We start from the raw sequence: 12,490 nt of genomic DNA on the forward strand, positions 1-12,490 counted from the left end.
ATACAGAGAGTGTGGCGCTTGCCCCACGAGAAACCCGAACCTTCCAGAACATTCCACCTTGCAGCCTTACTTGACAGATTGTGGGACTCAGACTGGAAAGTGGCAGAAAGAAACGGTGGCTGTGAGGCCCCAGGACTTCACTCTGGTGTTTGCAGCTGGCACTTTTTAAGTTCCAGAAGCAATGGGGGTGGGGGTGGGGGTGGAGGAGGGGTGTGGTCAGGACCCTGACTCCACAGCGGGGCTGGGAGCCATCTGCCACCACGGGCTGCCACCACCTCAGACTCTCAGAGCGTGCTGCTTTCTCCAAGGTCCGATTCTACCTCCCTGCCTGGGGTGGCCCTGGCCCGGTTGACCTATTTCTCCTCACCCCTCTCTCCCTGGACGCATCCCTCCTGGTCTTCTCCGGGTCTCTGGGTGGCTCAAGATGGCTAAGGGCTAGATGATGAACCGAAGGTTAAGGATTAAAACTCACCCAGCTGTTAGCCCAACAGTAAAACCTGCCCAGTCCGCGCGCACCGTCTGAGGAGTTCACAGCCTTAAAAAACCCTGTGAACTGGACCCGTGTCCGACAAGCTGTAGCGCCTGCCTCACGCTGGCCCACTTTCACCTCCCCTTTCCTTTGTCAGCATCGGCCTGTCTCTTTCCCCTCAGCCTCTGCCTCTCTCCCTGGGAAGATCTATTTCTACTTCTTTGTCTGAGTGGCTCCCTGGCTCCGCTTCTGTCTAGTCTCTGTCTCTCCCCTGGTTCCCCTCCTGGCCCGATTATGTCTTTTCTGCCTTTGTTTCCATCTGTCGCTGTCTTTGTCGGGATTTCTCTTGGCCTGTTTCTGCCTCCGGCTGTCCTTTTAAACCCCGAGAGGGTCTCTGATCCCTTGGCCTCGACTTGCCCACCCCCCCACGATGCTACCTAGATCATTTGCATATTCCAGGGAGACTCTTGCCAACGCTGCTGGCTCGGGTGGTGGTTGATCTGTGAGGTACTCCCTTGGGGTGGCCGCAGGATGGGACCAGGCCAGGGAGGGGGTGTGGACTCCCGAGTCTGAGAGCGGAGGGGCTCAGACTCCTAGGTGTAGGTGAGGAGGGAGCGGAAAGTCAAGAATCTTCAGGCCTTAGAGTGAAGACCAGGAAGGGGGGACAATGTTGAGGGGGCTGGAGTCTGGGGGCGCTATGAGCAAATGGGCATTGGTCAGCTGATGGAAACCTGCAGCCCCTCTGAGGATGAAAGGTGAGGCTGTCTGCTTCACCTTCAGATTTAATCTCAGAAACCCTATAAATGAGACCCTGGTTCACACGGTGGGCTGCGCAGGATCCACAGGTCGGCGGTTCAAAGCCACCAGCCGCTCTGCTGGAGGGGCTCTCTTGTCCCTTGCGGGAGTCTGTCTCAGAAGCTCAGGGGGGCAGTTCTACTGGGTCCCACAGGGTGGCGAGGAATTGGCATCCCCTCGATGGCGGTGGGTTTGGCTGGGATTTGGAGCCAAATTTGGCACAGTGGTTAAGCACTCAACAGCTACCTGAAAGGTTGGCAGCTGGGATCCACTGATGGGCTCCGAGGAAATAAAGGCCTGGTGACCTCCTCTGATAGACAGCAGCCCAGAGAGCCCATCACACGAGTCAGAATCAATGGCATCCGCCCCCCTATCCTGAGTGTCCTCCGTTGAAAACCAGCTGCTTACTGGTGGAGGTCTCTCTGAGCCGCAGTTTTCCTGGAAAATGTCCTTACCTTTTTGCTTTCCCAGAGAACGACAGTTCTCACTTTTTTCCCTTGAGAAGTATTTCGTTCCGATTTATCACGCGAGGACACCCGACAATGTGGCTTTCTGGGGCTGGGGTGGCAATTCCCTGAACCACTGGGAAGCGCTGGAAATTCCCTTGCTGCATTTGGGAACGCCACTTCTCACCTGCTCCGGGTGGTGGTTGTAGAGGGTTCAAACAGGGTTAGGACCATTTTTTCCCCCAGCCCAGTAATTGAATCAATGAGAAACTACGACTCCCAGGAGACTACCTCTCTAGGTAGAGAGGCAGCCAGGCCGCAGAGCCTGTAGGGAATTGCAGTGCACGCCTTGGAAGGTGGCCACATGATTACTGCTGTGTGACCCTTTAGCCTCGAGGGAGCTTGTGGGAAAGGGCGGGATCAGGATTCTGAATGTTGCTCGCTCCTAAGGATCTGTCGATTAGAGACAGGGCCCTCTCAGAGAGGCAACTTCCAGGCAGGAGCTACAATTCCCTGCAAGCCTGGGGGGGTGGGTAGTAAGCGTCTTTTACAGCCTAGCTGATTCTGCACCACCCGCCCCCCCTCCCGGAGCTGTTTTTATTACTGGAGCATGTCTCAGTGCCCAAAACCAGTAGAGGAGCTCTTGGGATCTGTGAGCCCTTGTTCTCGGAAACACCTTGGATGCCCCTCGCTGGAGGGCTAGGGGGTGGCCAGACCAGAATGGGTAGCTCAGTGGAGTCCCCATCCCGACCCGACAAGCTCCACCTTAAAAAAAAAAAAAGCCTCACATCTTCTATACATCACATTTTTCCGAAAAGGGGTCAGACTGCACCTATCTTTGGCATAAAGCACCCCCTGGGGAGACTGAAGCTAAGACTTGAACTATATTTGAGCCCGTTTGCTATGAACTTGAGGCTTCGAAGAGCTGAGGTGGAAGCAGAGATTGGGGGGACAGCTGGATGCCAGGCCACGTGAAGAGGACCACGGAGTGAAGACCCTTCCCCAGGAGCCACGCAGAGGGAACTCCTTCTTGAACTGGGTCTCCAAAGCTCACGGGAGCAGCACTACACTGGGGAGAACTGCAGAAGACGTCTGTCAAGCGCTCAGGAGCTAGGTCACCAGCCCAAGGCATTTCCCGTTGCCTCTGAGGCATGTCAAAGTTGGACACGGATTGAGACCACGGTAGACCTGATGCATTTGGAGTGTGGCATGGCAAGGACTACAATTCCACAGACTGCCTGATCAGTGTCTTGGAAGTACAGCCAGCATGCTCCTTAGAGATAAGATGGAGACACTTCATCTCCCGTCCTTTGGGCATGTTCTCAGGAGGGACAGCGATGGGATGGGTTGAAAGTGTGAGACTGGCCCAGGGCTGGGGGTGTTTTGTTGTTATACAGGGATCGCTATGATTCAGACACCTAACAAAGGAGACCGACCCTCTGATTCCAGGGACACTAAAACCCAATCCTCCCACCCACCCTGGGCATAGCCCCAGGCCTGCTCCATCACACCTCCACCCAAAGGCTCCTTCCAGACACTGCTTGTTCCTCCGGTGCACCCCCCTCGGCCTGCCTTCCCAAGACTGTGCCTCTGAATTCCAGTGCCCAAGCCCTTTTCATCCTTCCGGGGCTCGAGGGGACAGGCTGCCCCCTGAGGTCTCGGAGACGGTCACCTTCACGGAGACTACCAGGGCTTTCCCCTGCTGGACTCCAAGCACCAGCCTTGAGGGAGCAGCCCAGCGCTCAAACTGGGTGCTACCAGGGCTCCTGGCAGGAATGTCAGGCTCTACAAAGTCAGCCTGGAAGTAGAGCTCACCTTCTGTCGACCTGCTTTCTGAAGCCCTCCCTCGGAATGACGTTTACATGCAGAGCCATCCTCCCATTAAGCTGGCCCAGCAACTGCCTGCCCACAGGCCCTGTTGGCCCCCGACGTGGCGCCTGCACCGGGAACCAGCCCAAGGGAAGGGCAGCTACAGGTGTCTGCCCCCAGCCAATGCCCCAGCAACATCGACTCTGAAAACCCCAAGAAATGACGGGGCCACAGGCCGCGAGTGGTTAAATAATTAATAAGATTACCAACAGTGTGTTAATTACAAAGAATGAGGGTGGGCAGCTAGAGGTGGTGAATTTTCCAAACGGGGAAACCAGGATCCGCAGCCCCGGGGCCCAGGGGTCCGGCCACCCAGGCGGGGCAGCTCCAAAATAAATAATGGAGTGGGGGGCGGGAGGTCAAGGCTGCTCCTGCTTTTTCTTGACGGAGATGCGCTTCTTCCGGGCCGCCAACATCTCATAGAAGGGGTCCACGCTCACAGCCGCCCTGTGAAAACATGCACCCTGGGGTGAGGCTGTGCCCTCAGTCCCTCCTCCATCAGACCCCAGAGTCTCCCCAGCCCTCCTCCCTCAGACAGGAGTCCACAAACCCAGCCCGCGTCCCCACCCCCCACCCGGACCAGGGAGTCCTGGCCTCCCCGGGCTCACTGGATGGACTTGATCCACTCGTCCTTCTCCTCCTGCGTGGGCGCGGAGATGCGGTAGACCATGTGGTTGCCCTCCACCACTCGCCCGTCGGCCTCTGTTTTGCAGGCTTTGATGAGCTGCCCCTTGTTGTTGGGGATATAGAGCTCAAAGCAGTTCTGGGGAGAACGGAAGATGCAGTGAGCGCAGGCAGGGGCTGGAGCCGCCCCTTCTCGTGGCAGGGTGGGGGTGCAGTCTTTCTTACGGGTTTCCGGGGGTCGTCCACCTCTCGGATGCTCAGATTCTCCAGGGGGATGATTCCGCGGGGTTCCTTGTCCTAAAGCAGCAGGTGGGACAGTGCTGGCCTCCAACCTCCTCTTCCCCCAATATTCAGACACTGTCCGCCCCCGCAGTCCCTCCTCCCTCAGCCCGAGTCCAGCCATGGGGCACTGCCCTCACCGTAGTGTACTCAAAGTAGTAGAGGCAGTTGTCAGTCAGGATGAACCAGCGCCGCTTCCACGTCTTCACCCGGCCCCCTGAAAAGGAAGGGGGGAGGGGGCCTGGGCTCAACTGGGGGGCAGGAGGTAGATGGGGGAACAGGCCACTGGAAGGGGTGGGAGGCAAAGGGAGAGCAGGCATGGGAGAAGCCAGCGCTGGGGGAGACAGGCAAGCGACGGTAGGCCTGTGGAGGCCTCCTCGGACTCCCCGGCTGGGGGCTGGGCGTGGGATGCTTCATTGATTTCTTCAGGGCCCACCCACCCTCCTCCCTGGGGTACAGGGCCGGCCCACCCCTCCTCGGGAAGGCAGGTGGGCAGGGGGAGCAGCAGCGGGTACCTACCTCCTGGGGCAGGCAGCGAGAAAGCAGACAGGACCAGGCGGGCGCAGGAGGGGAGGTAGGAGGAGGGGCACCCCCAAGGGCCGCAAGGCGACAGAGAGAGGGTGGCGAGGTGAGGAGCGTGCCAGGGAACAGAAAGGGGCAGCCGGGTGAAGTGGAGCGGCCGAGGGGGAGGGCAGGAGGGAGAGAGAGGGAAGAAACCAGTTACAGCCATGTGAGGCAGGCATGCCCAGACCCTCCCTCCCATGGCCCGCACAGCACAACACTCCAAGCAGGTACCCAGGAATGAGGGCCTCGGTGAATTTTTTTTAGTCCCCCCCACCTAAAAAAAAAAGTGGAGAAGGCAACCTCTGCCCCCTACATTCCTGGGCTGAGGTGGGTGTGCGTGGGTCCCGGCTCAGTTCCAGTTCAAAGCTATGTGGCCTTAGGACAAGTGTTCACCCTCTCTGGACTCGTCTGAAAAGCTGGCTGTTTGGAGACCCCTTGGATCCCCACTTTCCAGCTGCCAGTGGGTCTGCTTGCTGGAACCAAGCCCTGGCAGGCTGCAACCACCCACTGCTTCCCTGCTGCCCCCCCGCCCCCCATTCCCTGCCTGACCTCAGCATTTTATGGATGGACCCCCACTCCCCCACAGCCATCTCAGGGGCCCTGTGGGACAGAGGGTTCCCGAGGATGCCAATCATTACAAGGGGGGTGACTAGATGGCCTCATCTCTCTCCCACGGAGCAGCTGGTGGGCTTCAACCACCAGTCCCGACGGGCCAGCAGGTAACCTGCTGCACCACCAGGGCTAAAAGTGGCCCACCCGCCCGGTGCTCAGTTCAAGAGCCTTCAGGGCACAGTGGTGAAGTACCTGTGCTCACCACCAGGTCAGTGGTTTGAACCCACCAGCTGCTCCTCAGCAGAAAGAAGAGGCCATCGGCTCCCATAAAGCCTCAGTCTCAGAAACCCTAGGGGACCAGTTCCACTCAGTGCCAGAGGGTTGGTGAGAGGCAGAATCAACTCAAAGGCACTTTTTTTTTTTTTTGAGAGGGAAGCAAGTTTACTACAAGGTCAGCACTTTGAACCCACCAGGCTCTGAGGGAGAACAACGAAACTGTCTGCTCCCTCAGTTCCAGAAACCCTAGGGAGTTCCATTCAGTTCTACAACAGGGTGTTTTTGGAGGTAGGTGTCCATCACCCCGGGAGCCCTGGTAGCGTCATGGTCACCTGGTGGGCTGCTACTTGAAAGGTCAGCAGTTTGAACCCACGCCCACCCCATGGGAGCATAAAGAGTTAGTCTGGGGAACCCACAGGGGCAGTTCGACCCTGTCGTGCAGGGTCACGGTGAATCAGCATCCACTAGTCGTCAGAGTTTGATTTTCGATGCGGACTCATCACTAGCTTCCCTCGATGCCAACGGCCTTACTCAACCACCGCCTGTCACCAGAACCCTGTCCTCGCCAGCAGCACTGCTCTGGAACCTGCACACACCTGACAGCTCAGGGGCCAGTGTACATGGCCTCCTCTCTGGGTGCAACTGTGTGATTCAGTGAGGTTTTAGCATGAGAGTAAATGCTGTAGCGTGGACGGACTCCTGGTGACCCATGCGCCACAGAACTGCACTTCCTAAGGTGTCCATGGCCCGGTGCTCGGATGAAACGGAGGGGCTGGGCGGGACCAGAGGCTGGGGGCCCAGTGTGAGAATCTTGAGGCTGACCAGTGCTGAGGTTCCCAGAAGGGAGATGTAACACACTGCTGTGGGTTCTGACTCCTAACAACCCTATAGAACAGAGTCAAACAGCCCTATCGGGTCTCTGAGTCTGTTACGTCTTTAGGAAAGTAAGTCAGACAGCCTCTTCTTTCTCCGGCAGAGTGGAGGGCGGGTTTGAACCAGTCTTTCTGGTCCTTGTTCATGGAAAACTAAGTTAACAACCACCACCAACAAAACGAGCACCAAAACACAAAAAGGGAAGCGAGGCCCTTTCTGGAGCCCCTGCTTAGGCCAATGTATCCTCTGTCCCCCACAGACCCAGTCCCCCCCGAGAGCAGCCATGCCAGGTGTCACCCTGAAGCTCCTCATGCAACACCCGTTCCCCCCAGGATCCTCGTGGGGAGCTCCGTCCGACCATCAGCCCATCCTGCCCCAGAGACTCTGACTTCATCCGACTGCCGTTGACAGCTCGTCACAGCTGTTCAGTGCCCCTCCGGGTCGCCTAGTCGGCACACCAAGGTACGGTTCTGAAAGGCTGGAGCCAGGTGTGTCCCAGTAGCCTGGACCCCTGCCCCCAGCCTGTAAGGAGCCCCCACCTGACTGCAGTTAAACAAAACAAACCAAATCCCTTTGCTGCCAGTGTGGTTTTGCTCAGTGACCCTGTAGGACAGAGAACTGCTCCCCAAGTTTCCGAGACCAAACCTTTTTAGAAGTTAACCTCGCTCCCTGACTCGGAGCAGCTAGTGGGTTTGCACTGCTGACCACTCCATTAACAGCCCAACCCGTAAGTCACAGCCCTGTACCCGAGCCTCTCAGCCAGGTGAGTTATTCCACCCGAGACCAGGAGGCCTGGTGAGAAATCAGTCCCCTGGGGGTGTCTGGGACAGGCGTCCATGGCAGGGGGTTTTGGTTTGGTTTAGAGATGGTTAGAAGAGAGGTCACCGTGCCACTGACCTGACGCTCAGGCCAACAGGGTGTAGGGTTCCACTGAGCAGAGCCACACATGCCCTGGAGCCTGGGGTCTTGGCTGGTAAGATGGCAAGTGCCTGCGTATCAGACCATGAAGAGGCCCCAGTGTGGGCTTTCCTATAGCTGCAACCGGAAGCTTCAGAGAGAAGCCTCCCCAACCTCACTGAGTACTGGGCTGCCTGGTCCCCACTGTGCCCTTGTGGCAAGGCCAGTGACTGCCATTGAGGAGGGCCACCCTACACTGCTGGGTGGCAGGAAGCCATTGGGGAACACTCCCAATAAGCCCCTCTTTGACTCCGTGGGTCAGAGGAGGAGATGGAGGTTCAGAGAGGGTGCATCACTGGCCGAAGGTCACACAGTAGGGGACACCGAGTCGGGGGCCGGTGGCAGGGCCGTACCCAGCTTGAGGAGCCAGCCCTCGCGGTCCGGGTTGAAGAAGGTGTGCGTCAGGTCGTTCCCGTCGTCTTCAGGAATCTTGAAAGGCTCGTTTCGGATGCTGTCGTAGAGGTTCTGCGGGGTGGGTGGGGAGTGGGGTAAGTGAGCTACTCATGGCCCGGGGACCCTCCAGGGCTACTGGGGATAGAGAGTGGGGCTGGGGCATATGGAGACCTTGGGGGAAGAGGAGAGGAAGGAAAGGCATGAAGGGTGTTGGGTACCAGGAAGGAAACAGGAAGATAGACAACTGGGCGATGTAGAGAGCGTGGGAGGACAGAGACAGACAGACAAGAGACGAGAGTGAGCCAGCCATGGGGGTTGGGCTGGAAACTGGCCCCGAGGGTGGATGGGAGGGTCTGTGGGGACCAGACTGTTACTCAGAACTGTGCATAGGGATCTGGGGGTGGGGGGGGTGAGGGCTGAGGGAGGGGGGTGCTGACCCTGAGCAGCTCCTCAGGCAGGTCCCCGCCCTCGTTGATGCCCCGGTTCATGGCCACGAAGCGCTCCAGGCCCGGCTTGTCGCGCACGTTGGGGTTGTGGAGGCTGGTGTTCAGCATGATGACGGCAAAGGACAGCACGTAGCATGTGTCTGCACCACACAGGGTGGGGGTGATGCGACCGGACCCACGGAACAGGCTCCCAGCCCCACCCTCCCAGGAGTCCTGGTTCCCAGGTTGCTGAGGAGGCCAGGACTCTGGCCCCCCTGCCCCTTCTCTCTCTCCTGGACCCCAAGGCCCAGGACCCTACCTGTGGACTGGAAGACCCCAGGGTTGCACAGGCAGTATCTCTGTGCAAAGGCCTCCATCATCCGATCGATTTTCTGGGCCTCTCCCGGGAGGCGGAAGCTCCACAGAAATTGCCTGGGTTGGGGTGGGCGGACGGGGGGGTAAGAGGGCTGTGGGCCTGGGGCTAACGCACCCCTTCCCCAGCTAAGTCCCTGGTTTGGAACTGGCCAGTAAAAGCCCCAAATCTCTGGGAAGAAATGATTAAAATCTCTTAGCCACACCAACTGTTTTGGGGACAGAGGCACATGATCTAATTTGACCAATGAGCACTGGCCCTGGGACAACTGATGAATATATTAGGAAACGGAGGGGCCCTGGTGACACGAGTATTCAGTGCTTGGCTGCTACCAAAGGTCAGCAGTTGGAAGCCCCCAGACACTGCAGGAGGAAGAAAGGGCAGTCTGCCTCTGGAAGGATGGCTGCCTTGGAACCTCAGCGGCCAGTCCAGCTCTGTCCCATCTCGTCATTGTGAACTGGAACTGACGACAGTAATGGGTGCGGGGGGGTCTCCTTTTCATAAAGAAACACAGTCTCTCTCTTTTGTTTTTGTAGGCAAGGTTTTTAAGCCAGCTGGGTCCTTGCCAGGGGCTTCTGTTTAAGTGAGAGGAGGACCTACAAAGGGCAATGCCAACACAGCTCCGGGCACAACCAAGAAATAAAAGGGCAGACTGACCTAATACTACCCGAGCAACTGGATACAGCTCTGCCTGAAGGAGGTCCTCGCTGTGAGGCAATCGATTTCCTATAGCGTTTTGCTTTCAGGAGGGTTTGTCACTTGTAAATAAGAAAGCCCTGTGGGGCACCCTCTGGCCATCCCCGCCCTCCAGCCCTCTCACCTGAGCGCCTGCACCAAGTTGAGGTCGGTGAACTCGTGCAGGTCCACGAAGGCGTGGAGCACTGCCAGGTTCAGCTCTTCCCTGGGAGGACAGGGGAAAGGGCCTGGTCAGGAACCACTGTGGGGAGGCCAGCCTGCTGAGTGCCCTGGAGGTCTCCCTGGCTACAGGGGAAACCTGTAAGCTGGCACCCACTCCCAGGCCTGGGCGCTCAGACTCACTCCTGGGTGGACCGTCTGCTGGGAGCATCACAGCCAAGGCTGACAACTGAGAGAAGGGCAAGAAGCATTCTATCCCCCACCAGCTCTCAGATGACCCCTCCCAACCCCCAACTCCCCCATGCCCAGACACTCACCACCTACCTGAGAGGTCCACACAAACACCACACCCCCCAGACATCCAGACGCGTGCACCACAAAGGCTCGCAGAGGTCTGAGCACCTCAGAGGTACGGGACCTAAATGCCCCAGGCGTCCACACACAGTCCCTATGGCCCTGTGTCCAGGCCTATGTAGCCCAGACTTCCAGAGGGGTCCACACTCCCCAGATGTCTGCATCCCCATGCACGCCCATTTTCCCACCCCACCCCAAGATTCCAGGCTCCAGCAGACCCAGCCCAGGCTCTCCTGTCAGCAGGCCTGAGACCACGTCGGTGGTGGAAGGCGTCTGAGGGCAGGGAGGGCTGAGCAGGGCCCGGCTCACTCACCTTTCCCCCAGGTAGTCCCCGATGGCCGTCTTGTTGAGCCCCTCCCCCTTGTAGAGGAAGCGGGCGATCTCCTCGGGCGTGTTCTGGAGCAGCTCATTCTCCACCAGGAACTGGATTCCCTGAGGGGTGGGTGCTGGGCTCAGGGCCACGGGCCAAGGGCCACGGGCAGGAGAGCCAAGCCGCTCCGTGCAGCCCACTCCCATGCCCACCAGGGCAGGGCCAGGCAGGCTTCATTCTGAAACGGCTCCCCAAGTCCTACAACACCATTCTCTCGCCTCAGGGCCTGTGCACCTGCTGTTCCTTCTCAAATCCAGTCCTGTCGGTTGGGACCAGCCAGCCAAAAATCCAAAAACCAAACTCCCTGCCAGCGAGTCGGTTCTGACTCACAGCAACCCTGCAGGACCGGGCAGAACTGCCCCTGTGGGTTTCCAAGGCTATAACTCTTACCCACCCCCACCCCCGCCCCCAAAACCATTTTATGAGGAGCTAATTCAGACATCATACTATGCCACAGTTCAATCACATCCAGCAGTATTTTACAATTGCTCGCGCCAAGACTGTTTCACTCTCTACAGGAGTAGTTTAAAGCCTCATCTTGCTCCAGCACGGCAGCTGGTGGTTTCAAGCCCCATGCATAACCACTATGCCACCAGGGCTCCAGCAGCCAGCCACGGGAGCCATCAATGTTTGCTCAATGACCATGTAAAACCCACACCGCTCTCCCTCCCCAAGGCAGGAGGTCCCCCATTCTCACTAAATACCATATGGGAGCTGCATCTGGGGGCTCCCCGAGGGCAGGGCAAAGTCTAACCCCTCTCTGGGTCCCCAGCACTACCTAGCGCAGGCCAGGCCTCTAGGCAGTCCCAGGGAATGGACGGGAAGTGAGTAACTAACCAAACGGCTGTCGTTCCTCCACTTGGGGATGGCTGTACTCATCCTTCCAATGGCCTCAAAGTTCCTCCTCAGAGAAGCCCTCCCTGATGCACAGCCCCACCCCCTCCCTCAGAGCACAGGTCACCCTTCCTTTGTGCGTGTCACCGTCCATGTCCCCTACCAGCTCTGAGCTCCTCTTGAGATCCTGAGTGACACCAGGATCTAGAGAGGGGATGGGGGCGGCCCTAGCAGGGAGCCAAGCACAAGCAAAAATCAGAGAGAGCAGAGATAGAATAACTGATATATCTGCACCCAGGGACCAGGACGGAGCCCGCCCATTGAGAGCAGACCTATAGCCATCAAATATCCGGAACCTGGAGGAGTCGCAGAAGCCCCCACCAGGACCCCATCCCAGGTGGCCCTAAGTACCTTCTTGGGGTCCATGTTGAACTTCTTCCTCCCCATCGCCATCTTCCGGTTCCGCTGCAAGGTCTTACTGCAGGGACAGAGGGTTAATTAATGCACGGGCAATCCGGGCTGAGCCCCAGCGCCCCATCTCTGGCCCCAGCCCTCACCTGCCCTCATTGGCCTCCAGACCCTCGACCTCGCTCATGGCCTCGCTCAGCTCCTCCCGCAGGCGCTGGATCTCCACCAGCAGCTCCTGCTTCCGCCGTCGGATGTTCTCCAGCTCCATGCGCTCCTCTGGCGTCAGGTCCGGGGGCTCTGGGGGCAGGCAGCAAAGGTGAGAGGTCAAGCTGGGGACTGGGGGTGGTGTCCGGCTGGAAGGTCTGGGGGCCAGGGTGGTCGTCCGGGACTTCTATGCCTCCCAGAAGTCGGGGTTAGGGGCATGGGTTCCTCAGTCCATGCAGGGGTGCCAGGGGGGCCCCCGGGAATCTTGTCTCAGAGGTCGGGCAGGGGGAGGGAACTTGGGGTCCTGAGTTCTGCAGCATGGGCACCTGAACTCTTTTAAGTTTGGGGCGGGAGAGGCTGGAACCGGTGAACTTTGGAGCCCATTACTTGGGAGGGGGCTCAGGCCTTGGCTTCCCGGCTCCATTACAAGCTGGGGGCCTGGGCTCCTGGGTGCTGTGTTAAGACGGGGGGCTGGGAGTCCGGCTTCTGGGGTGCAGAAGTAACCAGGCAAGGGACGCTAATGACAGCCTGAGAAACTTGGGCCAGGGGGGCGGGGCATCGATGGCCTCC

The 12,490-nt window shown here is 58.5% G+C and overlaps 1 protein-coding gene across 2 annotated transcripts; it reads right to left on the reverse strand.

Moving 5' to 3' along the window:
* Window positions 1-3,759: 3,759 nt before the first annotated feature.
* Window positions 3,760-12,460, reverse strand: CYTH2 (cytohesin 2). 2 transcript variants are annotated; one of them, XM_013006661.3, is made up of 12 exons: window positions 12,308-12,460; window positions 11,866-12,013; window positions 11,720-11,786; window positions 10,418-10,536; window positions 9,716-9,796; window positions 8,842-8,954; window positions 8,535-8,683; window positions 8,058-8,169; window positions 4,623-4,699; window positions 4,429-4,500; window positions 4,188-4,342; window positions 3,760-4,026 (listed from the first exon to the last, which is right to left on the reverse strand). In XM_013006661.3, the coding sequence occupies exons 1-12, from the start codon at window positions 12,342-12,344 to the stop codon at window positions 3,939-3,941; spliced, it is 1,218 nt and encodes a 405-aa protein (XP_012862115.2). In that variant the 5' UTR covers window positions 12,345-12,460; the 3' UTR covers window positions 3,760-3,938. The 2 variants fall into 2 exon arrangements, with proteins under 2 accessions (XP_012862115.2, XP_045148861.1); XM_045292926.1 differs by lacking the exon at window positions 12,308-12,460 and having other exon boundaries at window positions 4,623-4,701; window positions 8,057-8,169; window positions 11,866-12,176.
* Window positions 12,461-12,490: the final 30 nt, after the last annotated feature.

Source organism: Echinops telfairi, unplaced genomic scaffold, assembly GCF_000313985.2.
Source record: "Echinops telfairi isolate 266 unplaced genomic scaffold, ASM31398v2 ScPeMD7_655;HRSCAF=1070, whole genome shotgun sequence".
Taxonomy (NCBI): domain Eukaryota; kingdom Metazoa; phylum Chordata; class Mammalia; order Afrosoricida; family Tenrecidae; genus Echinops; species Echinops telfairi.